The following is a 26,319-nucleotide window of genomic DNA, read 5'->3' on the forward strand; positions in this document are numbered from 1 at the left end:
CCTAGCACCGCACAGGTTGCTCTGCTGCCACATACACAATGTTGCCAGCGGCAACCACAGGTGAGGTGAGGTAGAAGACTGTCAGTCATCAGCAGGTGGGCAGGGAGAGCAGGAATTCATGAATAACCAGGACTCTTCTCAGGTGGCCGTGACTCTTTTCAAGGCCCAGTCTGCAATGATTGTGATGTTGGTTCTCGGTAACCACCTGCTTTTAACTTTTAAATGACAGACCGCTGAAATCAAGTCACCTGTCTCTACTTTATTCTGCTGCTAATATGGGCAGAATAAAGTTGATGACAGGTTCCCTTTAATGTGCCCTTCTCTAAACTTTTGAATGCACATGTCCAACTGTTCAACGTTTCAGTACTTTTTGCATAACTTGCTGTTCTCTAACAAGTTGCTTAATGGCAAAATTCACAACAGGTGTTTGATCCATGAGTCACCCAATAAACTTCCTGGTTCATTTAGAACTGGTACTTAAACAGTCCTCTTCATCATGCTATTCACATTTTGACATCATGAGACCAAGACGACACCTAACAATTGATCAACAGTATCTCACCACTGCAAGGCTTCAAGCAGGATGTTCTCACATGGAAGTGGCCACTAAGCTTAGAGTGTCATCAGCAGGTTGCAACAGAGATACAGAGAGACTGGAAAAATCACAGAAAGGCATAGAAGTGGATGTCCTTTGGCCACATCCCACACTGATGACCGCTTTATTGTGAACAATGCCCTACGATGATGAATGCCACACAACTCCAGGCACATCTAAGGGAGGTGAGAGGCACCCAAGTGTCACGTCAGGTGCACGGGTACCTGACCACATCACCAGGCACAAGCGTCATCGTCTTGCATGGACAAGGTAGCATCTACGCTGGACGAGGGACCAAAGGGCCTCAGTGGTGTTCAATGATAAAAGTCGATTCACGCTGAGCAGAAATGATGGCTGCCAACGATGTTGGAGACATCATAGAGAGAGTTAATTGTTGTCACCAGACGAGCCTTTGGTGGTGGTAGTGGTGTTACAGTGTGGACAGGTGTGTCTAGTGAATACAGAACTGCCCTACACTTTGTAAATGGTACAGTGACAAGCCCATACTAATTCAATAACATAATTAATCCAGTCATTGTGCCTCTGCATAAACAACACAGGTCTATTTTCATCTTCATGGACAGCAATGCACCAGCTCATCGAGGTCGCATCATTAGGGAAGGGCTACTGGAGACTGGGGTACCTCAAATTTAGTGGCCTGCACTTTCTCCAGACCTGAATCCCATTTAAACCTATAGGAAAAGCTGAGTCGCCATGTAAAGGCTCGTAACTCTGTACCCCAGAATCTCAATGACCTGAGGGCCGCCCTTCAAGAAGAGTGGGATGCCATGCCTCAGCAGACAATAAGGCGACTTGTGAACAGCATGAAACGTTGTTGTGAAGCTGTAATTGATCCTCAAGACCACATGACAAGTTTTTGTAGACATTGACATTTTTTGTGGGGAATACCACAAGTTAGCTTTTGTTTTAATAAATTGTTTGCAATGAGGAAATCACAATTGCATGCTTCTACTTAAATGCCATACTTTCATTATATAATATAACTGTAGCGTCAACATTTTAAGTTTTCCATAAATTTCACCTGAAGGCCAAATATCCCTATCTTTTTGTGAGTAGTGTATGTACAGCTGGTATAAGTTATACATGTTCCTGTATATATGATATGGAGTGCCCACCTCTTTTATAATACAGGAGATACCCAGGTTATACCAGTATGGTCCATATCACTACAAGAAGAAGTATAACTTATCCCAGCTCTACATATATAATGATATACAGGAGATGCCCAGGTCATACCAGCATGGTCCATATCAGTATATACAAGAAGAAGCAGCATACTAACTTTAGTCATGCTCTAAGATGGTGCTTCCACCTCCCTGTTATGAACATGTGGCTGAGTCCTCTTCCGGCCTAAAAAAGAGGAGGTAGCAGCCTGTTTTTAGCCCCGCACAGAACGTCCTCACACAAGCGTCAGGACATTCTGAAGCGCTGTTTTACTGTGGCTGTGGGAGACGAGTATGGGCACTGCCATTGTGGTGAGCGGCACTAACTACTCACACATATTACGGGCTTCACCAGTGCGCCATATAGAAAAAAGCTGCGGGCTGGATTTGACCCACAGGACTTGTTTTTGACACGCGGTCTAGTTGAAAGCTTTTCTAATATGCAGTTGTTAAAAGGGTTGTCCAGGAGTAACACTTTTAAGTTTACCAGATGGGTGCAGATAGAGGAGCATGTGACCAAACAGCGTGCTGGCCATCTATACATGTGCAGGTCTTGGACATCAGGACTTGAGGGTATTCCACAATTATCATGTCCTGCAGGATGCTGTGAGGAGACAATTCATAGGTCTTCTGCCAGCCTTTCAATTTCATCTAAGAAGAAGTCTAGATCTTCTTTGGTCACTTCTGGATTCACAACAATCTGCCTGAAGAAGTTAACTATGTTCCCATGAGGCTGGTATCCTACCATCATTGAGCCTTTCTTCATCATCCTTTCTTTTATTACCGGAGCCACCTGCAGTAACATTTATTATACTTCATTATCAGTTACATATTTCCCATAGAGATTACATATTCTGCAGTGCTGTATAAAGATTGTCTCCATTCACAGGCCTTGTTCTTTAAAGGGGTTCTCCACTTTGGACGATCCCTACTTATTACATAGGCCCCTTGACAAAAAAAGATCTGGGACACGCCACCACAGGAGAAATGAAGCATCACACAGTGTCTGTTTAAAGGGTCACTAACTTTTCACTAAAGTTTTGATATGTCATAGAGATACATCAAACATTTAGATTGGTTAGGGTCTGAGACCCCCACGATCGCTAGAACAGGGGCAGAAAAGCGCACACATATCACGCCTTCTCTCCTCGCTGTTGAGGACGAGATCAAGATGAGGCCATGGACTTCCAGGAGCCCATCTTGTGCAGAGAGATGAGAGAGTGCTATGCACAGACTTCTCTCTCCTCGTTCTAAGCATCGGTGGGGGTCTCAGCACTCGGACCCCCACTGACCTAAATTTTTTATATGTCTCTATGACATAAGTTATGTGAAAAGTTAGTGACCCTTTAAATCATTAGTTTGTCTGTGTAATGCAGGGCAAGACAGACATTAGGCGCAATTTAAGAAGCCAATTAAACAGTTTTTGAAGTGTAAAGGGTTACCATAGTGAATGGAGAAAACCCACACAAACACAGGGAGTATATACAAACTCAATGTAGATGTTGCCTTTGCTTGATTTGAACTGATGACCTGGGTGCTGGTCGCTGAGATAGCTGCAAGCTACTTATTTTCAGAAACCAAGAGGAGAATTATAAAAACTTTTCTAAAGGAAAACTGGTTTAGTTGCTCAGAGTAACCAATCAGATTCCACCTTACATTTTTCATAGCTCCTTTGGAAAATAAAACGTCTGATTGGTTTCTGTGGGCAATTAAACCAGTTTTCACCTACACCAGATTTGATAACTCTCCCCCTAAATACTTAAAATGAAACTCATCTCAACAGCAACTTAATTTTGCAAATGGTCTAGATAAAAAAAATATCCCACAATTTGTGCCTACAGCTCCTGTGCCAACCTACACTATGTGTCTAGGTGACCTACTTTCAGAAAGTTAGTAAGTAGTCGGGAACAGATGGAAGGAGAAATAACTACATGATCAGTCATAATCCAGTAAAAATTAATCAAATAAAGTAGATTACAGATTAAGTGCATAGCAGGTGTTAAAATACCTTTCCAAGTCTGGTCCAGAAATCTGGGGAATTCTCTTTGTTTCTAAGACTTGATGGAACATACCAAAAACATAAGTTCACAAACTCTGGCTGTAGAAAAATAAAGATTCAAGTGTAATAAAATAGTTATATACAGAAGCCAACAGCAGATGTGATGCACATGCTCTCAGTGGATCCCACACGGGATGTTCCTTACGACACTCATGATATCATTGAACATATATCTGGAATAGTTATTAGGAATATTTGCCAAATACTGAAAGTATGTATGTTGAATCATTATAGTCGCTGATTGGCTGTGCATTCACATTTCCATATCAACAGGGACCAAACAATGCAGTGACAAGCTTGAAAAAGACTTGTAAAGTCGAAATGTTTCTTTTGTTCGGTATCAATAAGCACACGATTGGATTGAAGATTGGAGTGCTGCGGTTCCTTCCTGTACATTTTTTGTTGCTGTGGGGCCCCTGAGGCCAGGGCCTGACACCGCGAGCACCGCCGCCTAGTATAGACTATCATATGCCAGTAAGTGGTGCTATCTTACTTTTTTGCTTTTCTTTGGGGGGATACAGAGGACACAGATGATACACCTCCCACAGAGGACAGCTTGTCGTTCCTCTGGGCAGCCTGGCACACATGAGCGACTACATGCTGCAGTGCCTGCGCAACGACCGCCGAGTTGCCTACATTCTAACCAGTGCTGATTAATGGATGGCCACCCTGCTGGATCCCCGCTACAAGGACAACGTGCCGTCCTTAATTCCGTCACTGGAGCGTGATCGGAAGATGCGCGAGTGCTGCTGACAGCATTCCCACCTGACAGCGGAGGTTCAGTGGAAGCACAAGGCGAAGGCAGACGAGGAGGAAGAAGTCGCCAACGCAGCTGGGGCACCGCCAGCACCTCAGAAGGGAGGGTTAGCATGGCCGAAATGTGGAAAAGCTTTGTCAGCACGCCACAACAACCAGCACCACCAGCTGATACGGAACGTCTTAGGCTACTTTCACACTCGCATTTTGGCTTTCTGTTTGTGAGATCTGTCATGGGATCCACCCAAAACGCAAGTGTGAAATTCGCCTTAGCAGGAGGCAGCATTTCAGCAACATGGTGGAACAGTACGTGTGCACATGCCTACACGTACTGACTGATGGGTCTGCCCCATTCAACTTCTGGGTCTCCAAATTGGGCACATGGCCCGAGCTTGCCCTTTACGCCTTGGAGGTTCTGGCCTGCAGCCAGTGTATTGTCTAAACGTGTGCTTAGTGCAGAACGGGGGGTGATCACAGACAAGCGCAGCCGCCTGTCCACAGCCAACGTGGACAAGCTCACGTTCATAAAATGAACCAGGCATGGATCCCACAAGACTTGTCTGTACCTTGTGCAGAATAGACAAGTATAACGGCCACACCCAGCCATTGTTATACTCCAGCGCACTTTCTATTTTCATTCTCTTTTTCATTTCCCAATGTTTTGGGGGCCTCCCAAATTTACACCACCACAACCTCCTACTCCACTTTGACCTCTGCCTCCTAGTTCAAGATAATTATTTTTTATGTTATTTTAAGTTATTTCCCTATCCATATTTGTTTGCAGGGCAATTGTCCTTCTCTTAACCCCATTTTGCTTCCTTTTGTTGCCCTCTAGCCCTTACTATAACTATTTTACAGCCATTTTAGTGCACCAAAGTTCGAGTCCCCATTGACTTCAATAGAGTTTGGGTTCGAGTTCGGGTCCTGAACCTGAACTTTGACCTGAAGTTCGGCCAAACCCAGCGAACCCGAACATCCACGGGTCCGCTCATCCCTACTGAAGATGTAACCTTCACTTATCATACCTCCATAATCAAGCGGAAACCTTCTCTTCTCTTCATCTCCTCAACCAGATATCTGAAAATCAGAATGTAATATTAATCATAGTTTATAAGTGACAAATAATGGAAACCTGTATATAATGGATCTCATTGACAATTATGATCTTTTAGTTCTCTGTTGTTATTACTGTAGAATGGCAAAGTGGGCTAGGGCATTCTTCCCAGAAGCCAACTGAAACCAGTGATAGCATTTACCATCGGAAAAGCTCACTGGAATCCACTTAACACAAGGGTTTTTCTATGTTGTCTGTAAAAATTATGCATATCGAGAAAGAATAATCATATTATTACAACAAATACCAGACCCAACTAAGCAGTTAGACAAGACATATACACTGCCTGTCCCCCAAAAAAAATTGCCACCAAAAAAAGCCTTTAGCTTTGATTATGGCACGCATTCACTGTGGCATTGTTTCGATAAGCTTCTGCAATGTCACAAGATTTATTTCCATCCAGTGTTGCATTAATTTTTCACCAAGATCTTGCATGGATGATGCTAGAGTCTGACTGCTGCGCAAAGCCTTCTCCAGCACATCCCAAAGATTCTTATTGGGGTTAAGGTCTGGACACTGTGGTGACCAATTCATGTGTGAAAATGATGCCTCCTGCTCCCTGAACCACTCTTTCACAATTTGAGCCCGATGAATCCTGGCATTGTCATCTTGGAATATGTCCGTGCCATCAGGGAACAAAAAGCCATTGATGGAATAACCTGGTCATTCAGTATGTTCAGGTAGTCAGCTGACCTCATTCTTGGAGCACATACTGTTGCTGAACCTAGACCTGACCAACTGCAGCAACCCTAGATCATAGCACTGCCCCACAGGCTTGTACAGTAGGCACTAGGCATGATGGGTGCATCGCTTCATCTGTCTCTCTTCTTACCCTCATGCGCCCATCACTCTGGAACAGGGTAAATCTGGACTCATCAGACCACATGACTTTCTTCCATTGCTCCAGAGCCCAATCTTTATGCTTCCTAGCAAATTGAAGCCTTTTTTTCTGGTTTGCCTCACTGATTAGTGGTTTTCTTACGGCTACACAGCTGTTCAGTCCCAATCCTTTGAGTTCCCTTCGCATTGTGTGTGTGGAAATGCTCTTACTTTCACCATTAAACATAGCCCTGTTGTTGTCTTCGATTTGATTTCACCAAACGTTTAAGGGTCCATTCACACGTCCGTTTTTTCTTTCCTGATCTGTTCCGTTTTTTCAGGAACAGATCTGGACCAGATCTGGACCCATTTATTTTCAATGGGTCCTGAAATAAAACGGACAGCACAATGTCAGATTTTTTTCAGGACCCATTGAAAATTAATGGGTCCAGATCTGGTCCAGATCTGTTCCTGAAAAAACGGAACAGATCAGGAAAGAAACAACGGACGTGTGAATGGACCCTAAGTGATCGCTGATCACGATCTTTCAGGATTTTTTCCCACCACGTTTCTTCCTCGAATACGATGGGTTTCCACTATCCTTTCAGTTTTTAATAATGCATTGGGCAGTTCTTAATCCAATTTTAGTTGTTTCTGCAATCTCCTTAGATGTTTTCTCTGCTTGATGCATGCCAATGATTTGACCCTTCTCAAACAGACTAACATCTTTTCCACGACCCCGAGATGTGTCTTTCGACATGGTTGTTTAAGAAATGAGAAGCAACTCATTGCACCAGTTGGGGTTAAATAACTTATTGCCAGCTAAAAGATAATCGGCCACGCAGTAATTATCCAATGGGAGGCTCATAACTATTTGTTTAGTTAAATCCAGGTGGCGACTTTTTTTTGGGACAGGCAGTGTATATGGTGGGACATCAGGCGTCATCAAATACCATCAATAATATACTGAATGTACTGGCTATTAGGGTCTCCATACACATTCAATAGCTGGCAGCCGAACGATCCTTAGGCTGGCCCAATAGCTACCTGTCCAGACTCCCTCACAGCTCCCCCATACAGATTCGGTTAGGCCAAACATGTATGTGTATTAGGGCGCATTCACATGACCGTAGTGTTTTGCGGTCCGCAAATTGCGGATCTGCAAAACACATATACCGGCCCATGTGCATTCCGCACATGGCCGCCACTGTCATAGAAAATGCCTATTCTTGTCCGCAATTGTAGACAAGAAGATGACATGCTCTATATTTTCGGTGGGGCCGCGGAATGGAACTACGGATGCGGACAGCATCTTTTGCTGCCCCTTTGAAATGAATGGGTCCAGACCCGTTCCGCAAAGTTGCCGAATGGATGCAGACTCATTCATAACGTCGTGCGAATAAGCCCTTAAATAGGGAGAAGAGAGAAAGCCTCTGCCAGACACATCTGGTGTCAGCTGCTATTATATGCAGCGTTCTCCTCCACATGGAGAGGAACAACCACTATGCCATCACTTGTCCCCATGCTGTGTAGTCGTTTGCCGGCGGCAAATCGTAATTAGACAGCACTATCTGCTGCCGGCAAACAATGATTTTTGAGCATGCTTAAGAATACCAATTGCCCTTATGCAAAGTAATTCACCCATAATCTAGTTGGGAAAAATAGCAAAATTTTGTGGTGTTTTGATGCTGCCCTCCCTCTTTCCCAATAAGGGTGCATGGCAAGGGCAGAGAGGAGTTGGGACCAGCGGGTGCAACACATTTATCTTCATTTGCGCAAATAAGATAGAAGATTATGGCAGCTCTGAGCTGCCGTAGATTTTATTCTGGCACATGGACTACTGGAGGATGTGTCTAATTTATGTTGAGGCCCTGTCATAAATTAGGCGCATCTTCTAGCGCCGCAGGAGATATCATAGACCCAGCACCTTGTATGATCCAGAACTCTGTCCACTCTTCTCTCCAGCCCCTTGGACCCAAGCGCTTTCCACATTAGCCAGAGTTTCAGACAATCCACTCGGCGACCACATTGGATTGATTTATCACCCGTGTCATATTGCAGGTTGTAAAATTTGTCTGTTTGGAACAGGTAGGTGGCATTAGCTGCATGACAGCGCTCTAATAATTGCTGTAATGAGAGGGACACAGTTAGTGGGTGCATTCTGTAATGAGGACCAAATTATGACATTTCTCTCTGTACTGTACTTTGTACATTTTCATGTATATGGAAAAGGAATACTGTAACTGCCCAATATGCAATTTTACTCCGTGATCATACAGAAGATACAGTAGGCCTGGTTCAAATTGCTGTGCCTTCCATTTATGACTGATGTTGGCTTATTATTTCATTTCATCTGTCCAGATGTTTGGGGGCCATACAGAATAGAGGCCACATGTGGCCCTGGGCTGAAGGTTGTGCATCCCTGTTCTAAGACTTGGGAACGGGAAGGAAAATATTATCTGCGTTCTGCAGGTAGAACTGGCCGGATGGCACTGGTGACACAGGAGGGTACGTACAATTTTTTGGTGCTATTTACTACTTGTAATGGGATCGATCCGGGCAATAGTTATATTTTAGGGAATTGATTATATCAGTATTGCTTTAAATTAGTTAAAGATTCTCCAAAGGTAGAATGTTTAGGTAAGTAGGTGTTTGATAGAAACAGCAGCTCAGCAGTGTGAGCACCCCACCAAACAACTCATATCTCAGCTTAATGGACCCTGCGAGTATATGGTTATGATCAGGATATTCGGGTTTATAGTAGTCACATCTGATTTCCCAGGTGTCGAATGGAGTCAGAATTTAGTTGATTGTGTTATTATCCACTAGTTATAAGGTGCCATCGTTTTACGTAGCACTATATGTTACAGTGGGATGCGAAAGTTTGGGCAACCTTGTTAATCGTCATGATTTTCCTGTATAAATCGTTGGTTGTTACGATAAAAAATGTCAGTTAAATATATCATATAGGAGACACACACAGTGATATTTGAGAAGTGAAATGAAGTTTATTGGATTTACAGAAAGTGTGCTATAATTGTTTAAACAAAATTAGGCAGATGCATAAATTTGGGCACTGTTGGCTTGGTAAGCTCAGTGACCCCTGACCTACATACACAGGTGAATCCAATTATGAGAAAGAGTATTTAAGGGGGTCAATTGTAAGTTTTCCTCCTCTTTTAATTTTCTCTGAAGAGTAGCAACATGGGGGTCTCAAAACAACTCTCAAATGACCTGAAGACAAAGATTGTTCACCATCATGGTTTAGGGGAAGGGTACAGAAAGCGGTCTCAGAGATTTCCGCTGTCTGTTTCCACAGTTAGGAACATATTGAGGAAATGGAAGACCACAGGCTCAGTTAAGGCTAGGCTCGAAGTGGCAGACCAAGAAAAATCTCGGATAGACAGAAGCGACGAATGGTGAGAACAGTCAGAGTAAACCCACAGACCAGCACCAAAGACCTACAACATCGTCTTGCTGCAGATGGAGTCACTGTGCATTGTTCAACCATTTGGCGCACTTTACACAAGGAGATGCTGTATGCGAGAGTGATGCAGAGGAAGCCTTTTCTCCGCCCACAGCACAAAAAGTGCCGCTTGAGGTGGACTAAAGCAGATTTGGAAAAGCCAGCTTCATTTTGGAATAAGGTGCTGTGGACTGATGAAACTAAAATTGAGTTATTTGGCCAAAACAAGGGGCGGTATTCATGGAGGAAAAATAACACACCATTCCAAGAAAAAAACCTGCTACCTACAGTAAAATATGGTGGTGGTTCCATTATGCTGTGGGGCTGTGTGGCCAGTGCAGGGACTGGGAATCTTGTCAAAGTTGAGGGACGCATGGATTCCACTCAGTATCAGCAGATTCTGGAGACCAATGTCCAGGAATCAGTGACAAAGGTGAAGCTGCGCTGGGGCTGCATCTTTCAACAAGACAACGACCCTAAACACTGCTTAAAATCCACTAAGGCATTTATGCAGAGGAACAAGTACAAGTTCTGGAATGGCCACCTCAGTCCCCAGACCTGAATATAATTGAAAATCTGTGGTGTGACTTAAAGAGAGCTGTCCATGCTCGGAAGCCATCAAACCTGAATTAACTAAAGATGTTTTGTAAAGAGGAATGGTCCAAAATACCTTCAACCAGAATCCAGACTCTCATTGGAACCTACAGGAAGCGTTTAGAGGCTGTCATTTCTGCAAAAGGAGGATCTACTAAATATTGATTTAATTTATTTTTTGTGGTGCCCAAATTTTTGCACCTGCCTAATTTTGTTTAAACAATTATAGCACACTTTCTGTAAATCCAATAAACTTCATTTCATTTCTCAAATATCACTGTGTGTGTCTTCTATATGATATGTTTAACTGACATTTTTTTATCGTAAGAACCAACGATTTATACAGGAAAATCATGACGATTAACAAGGTTGCCCAAACTTTCGCATCCCACTGTACATGATGATGAACTTCAACAAAGTACATGATACCCGAGAAGCCCAAGGGCTTGCAATCTATATCAATATAGAATGGAGTGGTGGACCAACTTGAGCACCAACACACCATTTAAAGTGTGGGACCTGGGGACCCTGTCTTAAGCACCCTGGAGTCCCAGAAGTTATCATAAACGTATCACCTATCCCATGTATAAGTTATAAATGCTGTTCATAGGATTAACACCTTTAATGCAGGCCCCAAGTATACTTACAGTTGTATCCCGCAGGAGAAAAGCAGAACATTGTAAACCAACACCTAATAATTTATGAGGATTCCATGTCACAGAATCTGCCCTGAAAAAAAGTAAAATACAAAATTTTAATGGAATTAGACCATGGGTGAAACAAAAGTGAGAGCACTAGAAGACCTCTTTGTCAATAAGTAGATTAAGGAGTGACATAATTAACCACTTTTGTTTTTCCTATATTCTGATAACTTTAAGGACCCGTACACACCAAATCTTGTCAGAGGAATTTGGTGTGGATGTGGATTTCACATTAAAAAAAAAAAAAACGCCAGCAGCAGCCCTGAATCTACCTTCCATTCTTTTCAATGGGAGGCTGGGTTGCATTTCATGAGACCATGGTTTAATGCCGTACCTGGCCAAGAACAGTCATGCCTGTTCTTGGCATGGTGTCCGTGCAGACACCAATGGAAAATGCAGTGGGTATCCACTCATGGTTTAGCTTCCTTCAATGAAAAACCAAGAGTTGTTTCTGCCTCAGAACATGTGATGGATTTTGCCTGGACTTTGCAAAATCAGTTGTGCGAACCAATCCTAAGGCTACTTTCACACTTGCGGTAGCTATCGCATGTCCATCGTGCCGCCGGAAGTCCGCCCCGGCCCCATTCACTATAATGGAGGCGGACCGGAGGACCAGCCGCAGCACTGCAAACATGCCGAGAGGCGGCCGGACAAAAACGACGACATGCTGCTATATTTGTCTGCCGTCTATTGGCTTGTTTGCCGTGCTGTGGCCGGACCTCCTTCTGCCAGCACAGTGGACTTGTGGTAGCATAGATCCGTCAGGCTGTTACCCTGCCGGAACAGCCTGCCGGAAAAGGCTACCGCAAGTGTGAAAGTAGCCTAAGAAAGAAAAATCCAAAACACCATTTAGTATTTTCCTTCTGCCCCCAGTTCCCACGTTGTCAGCACTCAAAGCTGTGCTGAAAAAAACAGTCCGGACTGCTGTGCCATGCCAACATAATGGTGAGGACTCATGTGCGCATGCACCGCAGTCCTGGCAATGTATGTTTAAACACTGATAGTGGGTGAACGGGGGGCAGTAGAAAAATAAGAAATACAGATCTTAACTCCTGCGCTGTAATTGTTTATTTTCGCCAATTTTTTACTTAATGTGAATCCCAATTTAGGATGGTTTTAGATGGATGCTGTACATCTGCAAGGGCAGAACTAGTAACCATGGGGCCACACAGTAAAACTTGGCCATGACCACTTTCAGCAACATGTTCAGAAAAGGTTATGATTGGTCTCCTTAATGCACAAGTCTATGGCACACACTGATGTCATGGTACATGTATAATGCACAAAATGATGTCACAGTACAGAGATAATGTACACAGTGATACAATAATAGTGGAGTAATGCCCATAAGTGGGTGATCCTAGGCGGAGTAAGGCGTTCCCAGGGGAGGAGCCTAGATGCCCTGATTTTATCCAATTGAAAAATTGGTAAGTATGTATGTGCTATTTGTGGAGCTGAAGAAGGGCCCAGTAGGTAAGGGTTCCCACTGTCCAGCAGTTTCATACAGATTGCAGCAGGCCCATGTGCTGCTCTTGCACCAGGCCCTCTGCTGTCATCTGTATTGATTTTGTAGCTAGGCATTTTACTGACCTCTCTATCCCCTTCAGTAGATGTCTGTGCCTACTGGAGAACAAGGCACTGCCTCCCCATGCAGCCTACAGAAAACAAAATAATATAAATTAGTTATAGAGAACCCTCCACAGCTATTGGGGCAAGTTTTATACAAATATTAAGAGCTATTACCAGTAATTGTCAAACCCGACTGCATAGCAACATACTGCATACTTCCCAACCATCCCAGATCCGGCGGAAGAGTCCCGGATTTCAGTGGCTGTCCCGCTTTCTGGCAGCTGTCTCTGCTTCCTATGGACAGTTGCCTGTATAATGATGAAGCAGAGAGCCGGCATCGGCTCCCTGCTTCATCATTCCTCCCCCCTGCTGACTCTCCACACCTCTGGTCTCTGTGGGGCCGGCCACCAGTCAACCTTGGCCCCGTCTTCTCCACAGACCAGAGCAGCCGGTGTTTATTTTTTTTAACTTTCTGTGAGGGGCACATAACTGGATATACTACTGGGGGCACAGTTGGGCATATTACTGGGGGGGACAGCTGGACATACAGTCCTGATCAAAAGTTTAAGACCACTTGAAAAATGGCAAAAAATCATATTTTACATTGTTGGATCTTAACAAAGTTCCAAGTAGAGCTTCAACATGCAACAAGAAGAAATGAGAGTGAGACGAAACATTTTTTGAGCATTCAATTAATTGAAAATAACGATTAAACTGAAACAGGCTGGTTTTCAGCTGATCAAAATTTTAGGACCACATGCCTTTAAAAGGCCAAATCTGTGCAAAGATGTGGATTCATTGTCATTTTCTGTCAGGTAGTCACACGTTGTGAAGGCAAAGGCAAAAAAAGTCTCCCTTTTTGAACGTGGTTGGGTTGTTGAACTGCATAAGCAAGGTCTCTCACAGCGCGCCATCGCTGCTGAGGTGGGACGCAGTAAGACAGTCATTTGGAATTTCTTAAATGATCTTGAGGGTTATGGAACAAAAAAGTCAAGTGGAAGACCCCAGAAAATTTCACCAGCACTGAGCCGGAGGATCCATTTAGCTGTCCGTCAAGACACTGGACAATCCTCGACCCAAATTAAGGCCCTTACTAGTGCTGACTGCAGCCCCATAACCGTCAGACGGCATCTGAGACTGAAGGGCTTAAAAAAAAAGTCTTCAAACACCTCGTCTCCTTGAACGCCACAGAACTGCTCGTTTGGACTTTGCAAGAGAGCACCAAACATGGGACATTCAAAGGTGGAAGAAAGTTTTATTCTCCGATGAGAATTTATTTTTACCTTGATGGTCTTGATGGTTTCCAAAGTTACTGGCATGACAAGCAGATCCCACCTGAGATGTTTTCTATGCGCCACAGTGGAGGGGGCGCCATAATGGTGTGGGGTGCTTTTTCCTTCAGTGGAACAATGGAGCTTCAGGAAGTGCAGGGGCGTCAAACGGCCGTTGGCTATGTCCAGATGTTGCAGAGAGCATTCCTCATGACTGAGGGCCCTCGTCTGTGTGGTAACGACTGGGTTTTTCAACAGGACAATGCTACAGTACACAATGCCTGCAGGACAAGGGACTTCTTCCAGAATAATAACATCACTCGTTTGGCCCATCCTGCGTGTTCCCCTGATCTAAATCCAATTGAGAACCTTTGGGGATGGATGGCAAGGGAAGTTTACAAAAATGGACAACAGTTCCAGACAGTAGATGGTCTTCGTGCGGCCGTCTTCACCACTTGGAGAAATGTTCCCACTCACCTCATGGAAACGCTTTCCTCAAGCACGCCGAAACGAATCTTTGAAGTGATCAAAAATAACGGCGGAGCTACTCATTACTGAGTTCATGTTTGGAAGTTGGATTTATGTTTTGGGGGGGATTTAGTTTTTTTTGTGAGGTGTGGTCCTAAACTTTTGATCAGCTGAAAAACAGCCTGTTTCAGTTTATTCGTTGTTTTCATTAAATTGAATGCTAAAAATATGTTTTGTCTCACTCCCATTTCTTCTTGTTGCATGTTGAAGCTCTACTTGGAACCTTGTTAAGATCCAGCCATGCTAAATATGATTTTTTTGCCATTTTTCAAGTGGTCTTAAACTTTTGATCAGGACTGTATTACTGGGGGCACATAACTGGGCATATTACTGGGGGCACAGCTGGACATATTACTGGGGGCACATAACTGGGCATATTACTGGGAGCACAGCTGGGCATAATTCTGTGAGGGGGCACAATGTGGGCATAAATTATGTTTGGTGGCATGAAGGGAGAATTGTATCATAGTCCTAGGTGTTCCTTCTCACACAGGACATTAGTTGCTAGAGCTTGGTAACTCTGCACTATTATTCCCTGATAAGAAAACAAATCGTATTTTAGTTAAAGTGTAATTGTCATTCTTTTTTTTTGTAATGTGCATGGGCAGTGATACCGACCATTTTTGTAACATACATTTCTATTAGAAAAATAGCTCTAAAATTGACGATTTTGTGCCATACCAATGCTCAACACTCCACACTGACTGCTGCTGCTCTTACTGCCTCTCTCTCTCATAAATATATATATACAGTATATATATCTCAGTGAGGGCAGCAGCAGTCAGTGTGGAACGTGAAGCATTGATAAGGCACAAAATGGGCAATTTTAGAGCTATTTTTTAATAGAAATGTATGATTTCAGTAATTAAAGTACAGGGTGGGCCATTTATATGGATACACCTTAATAAAATGGGAATGGTTGGTGACATTAACTTCCTTTTGTGGCACATTAGTATATGTGAGGGGGGAAACTTTTCAAGATGGGTAGTGACCATGGCGGCCATTTTGAAGTCGGACATTTTGAATCCAACTTTTGTTTTTTCAATAGGAAGAGGGTCATGTGACACATCAAACTTATTGGGAATTTCACAAGAAAAACAATGGTGTGCTTGGTTTTAACGTAACTTTATTCTTTCATGAGTTATTTACAAGTTTCTGACCACTTATAAAATGTGTTCAATGTGCTGCCCATTGTGTTGAATTGTCAATGCAACCCTCTTCTCCCACTCTTAACACACTGATAGCAACACCGCAGGAGAAATGCTAGCACAGGCTTCCAGTATCCGTAGTTTCAGGTGCTGCACATCTCGTATCTTCACAGCATATGCTTTGCTCCATTTCTGTAATTTGCTCCATTCAGCTTTCCCTCAACTCTCCCTGGCCCAGCTGCTAAAAAACATCCCTGTAGCATGATGATGCTACCACCATGCTTCACTGTAGGGATGGTATTGGGCAGGTGATAAGCAGTGACTGGTTTCCTCCAGACATGACACTTAGAAGTGCGGCCCAAAAGTTCAATCTTGGTTTTATCAGACCACAGAATATTGTTTCTCACAGTCTCAGATTCCTTTAGGTGCTTTTTTTGCAAACTCGAGACGGGCTTTTGTGTGTATTTTACTAAGAAAAGGCTTCTTTCTAGTGATTTTGCCATAATGCCCAGATTGATGGCGTGCTGAAGTGATGGCTACCCCTCTTGACGTTTCTCCTATCTGCATATGGGATCTTTGGAGCTCAGTCTGTGACCATTAGGTTCTTGGTCACCTCTCTTACCAAGGCCCTTCTCCCCTGATTACTTTACAGGCAGTTCTTTCCTCTTCATGGCTTGGTTTTTGCTCTCATATGCAGTGGTGTATCTTGGTTTTGTGCTGCCCTAGGCGAGACTAAACTCGGGCACCCCCCTAATATAAAATTGACCCACCCCTTCCTGTCAAGGCCAAACCCCTTTCTCTCTAAACCCCACCCCTTCTTATGTGCCATCCACAGATCCCCCCTAAACAGTGCCATCCACAGACCCCTCTCCCTTAAACAGTGCCATCTAGAGATCCCCTTCCCCTAAACAGTGCCATCCACAGATTCCCCTAAACAGTGACATCTACAGATCCCCCTCCCCGATGCTCACAGGAGTACATTTATAAACTAATAAGTAACTTTAACTTTAATCATTGCTGATCTGTTTACTGGATACCTTACTATGTCTTAGCGCCGGTAACAGCAGGCAGTGTGGGCGGGCGGCGCTCACTCACTGACATCACGCGCCTGTGCCGCCTAGTGAGAGGAGCAGGCGCGTGATGTCAGTGAGTGAGCGCCGCCCTAATATAGCTAAGAGCCGACTGATCTAAATGGCAGTGTGACACCTCTACTACAATCACCCAAAAAGGTGCTTTCGAAGCTCCTGATATTGATGACCTATCTTTTGGGGTGTAGGGTATCAGACCCTCACCGATCACATATTAATGACATATCCTAAAGATAGGTCATTAATATCAGGAGCTGGGAAAACCCTTTAAGAAGATGATGTGATATATCTACTACACGAACATCATACTTTTTCTTTTGAGAATCCATTAAAATGCCAGTTGCTCTGTATTTTTTTAGAACCTATGAGCCTTTCGTTTTTGGAATAATAATCTGTACATTCCATTTTAATAACTAAGAGTATAAGGTACCAATATATATGAGTGGTTTGGGGCATGCTAAGTAATAGATTGTTACTCTTATTATGCAGGGTTTGTGTCCAATATTTAAGCATTGTTTGGGGGAGCAGTAAACTGATCAGTGAATGACCAGTTTACATTAAGGTATAACATTGTATGAATTTAGTAGGCTATGGCTGATATTTTTACAAAATATGTGGTCTTCTGTCTTACATGAAAATTGATATTATTATTTATAAGTTATAGAAATGTTCGGTATCAAGAAATTGGGGCATACATACCACGGTATATCATCAATTACATGCTTAAGCTGGGTTCCCACATAGTTTTATTTAATTGTGATTTTGACAACTTTTGCAGTTTTTGCAATTTTTGTATACATGCAGTTTTACTGCATTTTGTATGGGGAAAAAAACCCGCTAACTCCAGATGTTAGCAGAACCTCCATGGGAATTCAGAAATGCAGTGCACACATTTATGGTACAATTGTTGGTGGCATACAATTGTGGTCCATAGCCAGGAAACTCACAGTTTTCAATCCTGTTCAGAAACTGTGGTCAATCCTCAAAATGTGGGTTTACAAACAAAAACACAGAAGTTGTGATAAACTCCAAGCACTGATAAGGCAAGAGTGGATTGCCATCAGTCAGGATTCGGCCCAGAAGCTTATATCCAGCATGCCAGGGTGAATTGCAGACATTTTGAAAAAGAAAGGTCAACACTGGAAATTTTTAGTCTTTACATAACCTTGATGTATTTGTCAATAAAATTAAATAAAAAAACTTAGGCTGAGTTCACATCTGTGCTCTGAACTCCAGCAGTCTGGATTACAGTGCCGGAGTTCACAACACAGATTAACCCGGCCTTAGGAAATGCTTATAATGGTACTTTAGAATACCATAGAAACATCAGACAAAAACATCTAAAAACACTGGAGCAACAAACTTTGTGAAAACCAAAAGAAGCAGAAGGCCAGGTATTGGATATCCACTGATTTGACAATAATAGTGCGCATGCACTGATTTTATAAAAACTGATGCCATATTATAAACAGAGAATTCCCAGAGAATTCTTGTACAGTCACTCAGAATTGAGAAAGCTCGTTGGAAGTGAAACGTTTTCAAGAAATCTACAGTAAGTCCAGTTGCCTTGATTTATTCTTTACAGACATATTATAAACAATTACCAATATTGATGTATTAAACATCAAACTTACATCAACATGAAGCCATAGACTATGCCGCTCACACACGTCAGCTATTCCTTCAAGTGGATCAAATGCTCCAAAAACAGTTGTCCCACAAGTTGTGCTTACCAAGAAAGGCACAGAACCCTAAAGTGAGAGAAATAAATTAAACTCTGGCATCAACTTCACACAGTCCATCTCAGTTGTGCAACATTTGATTTTCAACTACAGTGCCTTGAAAAAGTATTCATACCCCTTGAACTTTTCCACATTTTTCATGTTACACCCACAAACTTAAATTTTAACCCCTTAAGGACTTGGCCATTTTTTGCTAATCTGACCAGTGTCACTTTAAGTGCTGATAACTTTAAAACGCTTTAATTTATTCAGGCCATTCTGAGACTGTTTTTTCGTCACATATTGTACTTCATGACACTGGTAAAATGAAGAAAAAAATAATTCATTTTTATTTATAAAAAAATTGCAAATTTACTAAAAATCTGCAAAAAAATTGCAAATTTACAAGTTTCAATTTCTCTACTTCTATAATACATAGTAATATCTCCAAAAATAGTTATTACTTTACATTCCCAATATGTCTACTTCATGTTTGGATCATTTTGGGAATGATATTTTATTTTTTGGGGATGTTACAAGGCTTAGAAGTTTAGAAGCAAATCTTGAAATTTTTCATTAATTTTCAGAAACCCAATTTTTAGAGACCAGTTCAGGTTTGAAGTCACTTTGCGAGGCTTACATAATAGAAACATTCCACCCCATTCTATAAACTACACCCCTCAAGGTAGTCAAAACTGATTTCACAAACTTTGTTAACCCTTTAGGTGTTCCACAAGAATTAATGGAAAATAGAGATACAATTTCAAAATTTCACTTTGTTGGCAGATTTTTCCATTTAAATATTTTTTTTCCAGTTACAAAGCAAGGGTTAACAGCCAAACCAAACTCAATATTTATGGCCCTGATTCTTTAGTTTACAGAAACACCCCATATGAGGTCGTAAACCGCTGTACGGGCACACAGCAGGGCGCAGAAGGAAAGGAATGCCATACGGTTTTTGGAAGGCAGGTTTTGCTGGAATGTTTTTTTTACACCATGTCCCATTTGAAGCCCCCTTAATGCACCCCTAGAGTAGAAACTCCATATAAGTGACCCCATCTAAGAAACTTACACCCCTCAAGGTATTCAAAACTGATTTTACAAATGTTGTTAACCCTTTAGGTGTTCCACAAGAATTAATGGAAAATAGAGATCCAATTTCACTTTTTTGGCAGATTTTCCATTTTAATATTTTTTTTCCAGTTACAAAGCAAGGGTTAACAGCCAAACCAAACTCAATATTTATGGCCCTGATTCTGTAGTTTACAGAAACACCCCATATGTGGTCGTAAACTGCGTACGGACACACGGCAGGGCGCAGAAGGAAAGGAATGCCATACGGTTTTTGGAAAGCAGATTTTGCTGGACTGTTTTTTTTGACACCATGTCCCATTTGAAGCCCCCCTGATGCGGCCCTAGAGTAGAAACTCCAAAAAAGTGACCCCAATTTAGAAACTACAGGATAGGGTGGCAGTATTGTTGGTACTAGTTTAGGGTACATATGATTTTTGGTTGCTCTATATTACACTTTTTGTGAGGCAAGGTAACAAGAAATAGCTGTTTTGAAACCGTTTTTATTTTTTTGTTATTTACAACATTCATCTGACAGGTTTGATCATGTGATATTTTTATAGACCAGGTTGTCACGGATGCGGCAATACCTAATATGTATACTTTTTATTTATTTATGTAAGTTTTGCACAATGATTTCATTTTTGAAGCAAAAAAAATCATGTTTTAGTGTTTCCATAGTCTGAGAGCCATAATTTTTTCAGTTTTTGGGCGATTACCTTGGCTAGGGTATGATATTTGCAGGGTGAGGTGACTGTTTTATTGGCACTATTTTGGGGTGCGTGTGACTTTTTGATCGCTTGCTATTACACTTTTTGTGATGTAAGGTGACAAAAAATATTTTTTTTTTACACAGTTTAAATTTAGGTGTTAGGTCATGTGATATATTTTTATAGAGAAAGTTATTACGGACGCTGTGATACCTAATATGTATACTTTTTTTTATTTACCATATATACTCGAGTATAAGCCGACCCGAATATAAGCCGAGGCCCCTAATTTTACCCCAAAAAAATGGGAAAATTTTTTGACTCGAGTATAAGACTAGGGTGGGAAATGCAGCAGCTACTGGTAAATTTCAAAAATAAAAATAGATACCAATAAAATTACATTAATTGAGGCATCAGTAGGTTAAAGGTTTTTGAATATTTATTGGGGGTGTTGGGGCTCATACTATACACGCAGTGTTACTGCATGCGCTGCATTACGGCCAGCGTGCAGGAGAAAAGAAGAGCGGTGATATCAACAGTCATTGGACCACCCACAGAGGCTGCAGAGGATGAGTGGGAGAGACTCCCATCAACTGGGCATTTATTTATTTATTTTAATTTTTTTATATTTATCAGGTTGTTTATTTTTTATTTTTAGCTGTCCAGGGGGAGGGGAGGCTGTGCAGGGGCCGGTACTTACTGCCGGTGTAAATCTCGCGGTCTGCTCCCAGTGTAAATCTCGCGGCCCGCGTGTCTCGCGAGATATACACTGGGAGCTTAACAGAGGTGTCGCGCGGACGTGCTGGGAGCTGACCGGAGCAGCTGTAAAGGTAAGTAACAGCTTCTCCGGCCCCCAACATGTCATGGTCTGTATTATGGCAATGTAAGTTGCCATAATACAGACCTAGACTCGAGTATAAGACGAGGGGGCTTTTTGAGCACAAAAATATGTACCAAAAAAAATCATGTTTTAGTGTTTCCATAGTCTGAGAGCCATCATTTTTTCAGTTTTTGGGCGATTACCTTGGGTAGGGTATGATTTTTGCGGGATGAGATGACGGTTTTATTGGCACTATTTTGGGGTGCGTGTGACTTTTTGATCGCTTGATATTACACTTTTTGTGATGTAAGGTGACAAAAATGGATTATTTAGCACAGTTTTTATTTAAAAAATGTTACGGTGTTCATCTGAGGGGTTAGGTCATGTGATATTTTTATAGAGCCGGTCGATACAGACGCGGCGATACCTTATATGTACACATTTTTCTTTATTTATGTAAGTTTTACACAATAATATTATTTTTGAAACAAAAAAATAATCATGTTTTAGTGTCTCTTTCTTCTGAGAGTCATAGTTTTTTCAGTTTTTGGGCGATTATCTTAGGTAGGGTCTGATTTTTTGCGGGATGAGATGATGGTTTGATTGGCACTATTTTGGGGTGCATATGACTTTTTTTATCGCTTGCTATTACACTTTTTGTGATGTAAGGTGACAAAAAATGGTTTATTTAGCACAGTTTTTATTTTTAATTTTTGATGATGTTCACCTGAGGGTTTAGGTCATGTGATATTTTCATAGAGCCGGTCGATACGGACGTGGCGATACCCAATATGTATACTTTTTTTTATTTATGTAAGTTTTACACAATAACAGCATTTTTAAAACAAAAAAATTATGTTTTAATGTCTCCATATTCTGAGCCATAGTTTTTTTTATTTTTTGGGCGATTGTCTCAGGTAGGGGCTCATTTTTTGCGGGATCAGGTGACGGTTAGATTGGTACGGTGGGCAAACGCCTTTTTGATTGCTTGCTGTTGTACTTTTTGTGATGTTAGGTGACAAAAAAATTGTTTATTTAGCACAGTTTTTATTTTTTACGGTGTTCATCTGAGGGCTTAGGTCATGTGATATGTTTATAGAGCCAGGCGATACGGACGTGGCGATACCCAATATGTATACTTTTTTTTATTTATGTAAGTTTTATACAATAACAGCTTTTTTAAAACAAAAAAAATGATGTTTTAATGTCTCCATATTCTGAGCCATAGTTTTTTTTTTTTTTTGGGGCGATTGTCTCAGGTAGGGGCTCATTTTTTGCGGGATCAGGTGATGGTTAGATTGGTACGGTGGGCAAACGCCTTTTTGATTGCTTGCTATTGTACTTTTTGTGATGTTAGGTGACAAAAAAATGGTTTATTTAGCAGTTTTTATTTTTTACGGTGTTCATCTGAGGGGTTAAGTCATGTGATATGTTTATAGAGCCAGGCGATACGGACGTGGCGATACCCAATATGTATACTTTTTTTTATTTATGTAAGTTTTACACAATAACAGCTTTTTTAAAACCAAAAAAATGATGTTTTAATGTCTCCATATTCTGAGCCATATTTTTTTTTTTTTTTTGGGCGATTGTCTCAGGTAGGGGCTCATTTTTTGCGGGATCAGGTGACGGTTAGATTGGTACAGTGGGCAAACGCCTTTTTGATTGCTTGCTATTGTCTGAATTGACCTGCGATTTGCGGCGATCGCCGATGCGGGGGGGGGGGGGGTCACATGACCCCCCCTCCCCGGGGTTGTGAAAGGATGCCCGCTGAATGATTTCAGCGGACATCCTGTTCCGATTAACCCCCGCCGCGCCGCAGTGAAATTTTTAATTTTAAAGTTAGGACGTACCGGTGCGCCCTGGGTCCTTAAGGACTCGGCAAACATGGCGTACCGGTACGTCCTTAAGGGGTTACATTTTATTGGAATTTTATGTGAAGTAGCTGTAAATGATACATGGTTTTCAAAAAAAAATGTAAATAAAAATCTGAAAAGAGTGGTGTGCATTTGTATTCAGCCCCCTGTACTCTGATATCCCTAAATTAAATCCAGTCTGACCAATTGCTTTCAGAAGTCACCTAGTTAGTAGCTAGACTCCTCTTGTGTGTAATTTAATCTCAGTATAACTACAGCTGTTCTGTGAAGGCCTCAGAGGTTGGTTAGTGATTAAACAGCATCATGAAAAAAAAGGATCACACCAGACAGGTCAGGGATCAAGTTGTAAAGAAGTGTAAAGCAGGGTTAGGTTATAAAAAATATCCCAAGCCCTGAACATCTCATGGAGCACTGTTCAATCCATCATCCGAAAATGGAAGGAGTATGGCGCAACTGCAAACCCACCAATACATGGCCGTCTAGCTAAACTGACAGCCCAGGCAAGAAGAGCACTAATTAGAGAAGAGGCCCCTGGTCACTCTGGAGGAGCTGCAGAGATGCACTGCTCAGGTGGGAGAATCTGTCCACAGGACAACTATTAGTCGTGTACTCCACAAATTTGGCCTTTATGGAAGACAGGCAAGAAGAAAGCCATTTTTGAAAGCAAGCCATAAGAAGTCCCATTTGCAGTTTGCCACAAGCCATGTAGGGGACACAGCAAACATGTGGAAGAAGGTGCTCTGGGCAGATGAGATTAAAGTTGAACTTTTTGGCCTAAACACAAAAGCTATGTGTGGCGGAAAACTAACACTGCGCATCACCTTGAACTTACCATCCCCACCAGGAAACATGGTGGTGGCAGCATCATGCTGTGGGAATGCTTTTCTTCAGCAGGGACAGAGAAGCTGGTCAGAGTTGATGGGAAGATGGATGGAGCTAAATATAGGGCAATCCTGGAGGAAAACCTGGTAGAGGCTGCAAAAGACTTGAGACTGGGGCGGAGGTTCACCTTCCAGCAGGATAACGATCCTAAACATCCCAACAGCCAAAGCTACAATGGAATGGTTTAGATCAAAGCATATCCATGTGTTAGAATCTCCCAGTCAAAATCCAAACCTAAATCCCATTGAGAATCTGTGGCAAGATTTGAAAATTGCTGTTCACAGACAGTCTCCATCAAATCTGACGGACCTTGAGCTATTTCGCAAAGAATGAGCAAAAATGTCAGCCTCTAAATGTGCAAAGATGGTACAGACATACTCTAAAAGCTGCAATTGCAGAGAAGGGTGGTCCTACAAAGTATTGACTCAGGGGGGGCTGAGTGAATACAAATGCAGTCGATATCTGATAGGACCGCCTCCTGGACTTCAAAGTCCAGAATGAGCAGGAATTTAAGTCAATGATAAACAGGTTATACTGAATCTTTTCCCATAAAACTATGTATCAATTTGCTCAGCTTCTCCTGCTCTATAATATGCTGTCTTCAATTTAGACACCATGTTCAATGTGAGGCCGTCTTTATTGAACATTTAGCTTTTCCACTACAACTTTCAGTTTCAGTGCGTTGTCAGATTATTGCATTCTATAGTGAGGAGGTTGGCAGCCTTACACTTTGCATTGTGATATGCCATTGTCCATTTTCAAGACTTTTGTACATTTGGCTTATGTTACACAGTGATTGACATTTCTGCAATTTCAGAGCAACATAAAACATTTCTAAGGTCTCATGGACATGTTAGACATCCTTGTTATATGAATTCTGAATAAGGCATCTACAGGGAGTGCAGAATTATTAGGCAAATGAGTATTTTGACCACATCATCCTCTTTATGCATGTTGTCTTACTCTAAGCTGTATAGGCTCTAAAGCCTACTACCAATTAAGCATATTAGGTGATGTGCATCTCTGTAATGAGAAGGGGTGTGGTCTAATGACATCAACACCCTATATCAGGTGTGCATAATTATTAGGCAACTTCCTTTCCTTTGGCAAAATGGGTCAAAAGAAGAACTTGACAGGCTCAGAAAAGTCAAAAATAGTGAGATATCTTGCAGAGGGATGCAGCACTCTTAAAATTGCAAAGCTTCTGAAGCGTGATCATCGAACAATCAAGCGTTTCATTCAAAATAGTCAACAGGGTCGCAAGAAGCGTGTGGAAAAACCAAGGCGCAAAATAACTGCCCATGAACTGAGAAAAGTCAAGCGTGCAGCTGCCAAGATGCCACTTGCCACCAGTTTGGCCATATTTCAGAGCTGCAACATCACTGGAGTGCCCAAAAGCACAAGGTGTGCAATACTCAGAGACATGGCCAAGGTAAGAAAGGCTGAAAGACGACCACCACTGAACAAGACACACAAGCTGAAACGTCAAGACTGGGCCAAGAAATATCTCAAGACTGATTTTTCTAAGGTTTTATGGACTGATGAAATGAGAGTGAGTTTTGATGGGCCAGATGGATGGGCCCGTGGCTGGATTGGTAAAGGGCAGAGAGCTCCAGTCCGACTCAGACGCCAGCAAGGTGGAGGTGGAGTACTGGTTTGGGCTGGTATCATCAAAGATGAGCTTGTGGGGCCTTTTCGGGTTGAGGATGGAGTCAAGCTCAACTCCTAGTCCTACTGCCAGTTTCTGGAAGACACCTTCTTCAAGCAGTGGTACAGGAAGAAGTCTGCATCCTTCAAGAAAAACATGATTTTCATGCAGGACAATGCTCCATCACACGCGTCCAAGTACTCCACAGCGTGGCTGGCAAGAAAGGGTATAAAAGAAGAAAATCTAATGACATGGCCTCCTTGTTCACCTGGTCTGAACCCCATTGAGAACCTGTGGTCCATCATCAAATGTGAGATTTACAAGGAGGGAAAACAGTACACCTCTCTGAACAGTGTCTGGGAGGCTCTGGTTGCTGCTGCACGCAATGTTGATGGTGAACAGATCAAAACACTGACAGAATCCATGGATGGCAGGCTTTTGAGTGTCCTTGCAAAGAAAGGTGGCTATATTGGTCACTGATTTGTTTTTGTTTTGTTTTTGAATGTCAGAAATTTATATTTGTGAATGTTGAGATGTTATATTGGTTTCACTGTTGAAAATAAATAATTGAAATGGGTATATATTTGTTTTTTGTTAAGTTGCCTAATAATTATGCACAGTAATAGTCACCTGCACACACAGATATCCCCCTAAAATAGCTAAAACTAAAAACAAACTAAAAACTACTTCCAAAAATA

The 26,319-nt window shown here is 42.1% G+C and overlaps 1 protein-coding gene across 1 annotated transcript in view; it reads right to left on the reverse strand.

Annotated features, from left to right (window-relative positions):
• Positions 1-2,398: 2,398 nt before the first annotated feature.
• The window catches only part of CSAD (cysteine sulfinic acid decarboxylase), a 74,061-nt gene continuing 50,140 nt past the window's right edge, over positions 2,399-26,319 (reverse strand). The window contains exons 8-14 of the mRNA XM_044285495.1: positions 18,527-18,643; positions 12,879-12,943; positions 11,235-11,316; positions 8,455-8,654; positions 5,620-5,671; positions 3,788-3,877; positions 2,399-2,572 (exon numbers count right to left, since the gene is read on the reverse strand). Of these exons, the coding sequence (XP_044141430.1) occupies positions 2,399-2,572; positions 3,788-3,877; positions 5,620-5,671; positions 8,455-8,654; positions 11,235-11,316; positions 12,879-12,943; positions 18,527-18,643 (780 nt within the window). The remainder of the gene's footprint in view (positions 2,573-3,787; positions 3,878-5,619; positions 5,672-8,454; positions 8,655-11,234; positions 11,317-12,878; positions 12,944-18,526; positions 18,644-26,319) is intronic.

Source organism: Bufo gargarizans, chromosome 3 (genome assembly GCF_014858855.1).
Source record: "Bufo gargarizans isolate SCDJY-AF-19 chromosome 3, ASM1485885v1, whole genome shotgun sequence".
NCBI lineage: Eukaryota > Metazoa > Chordata > Amphibia > Anura > Bufonidae > Bufo > Bufo gargarizans.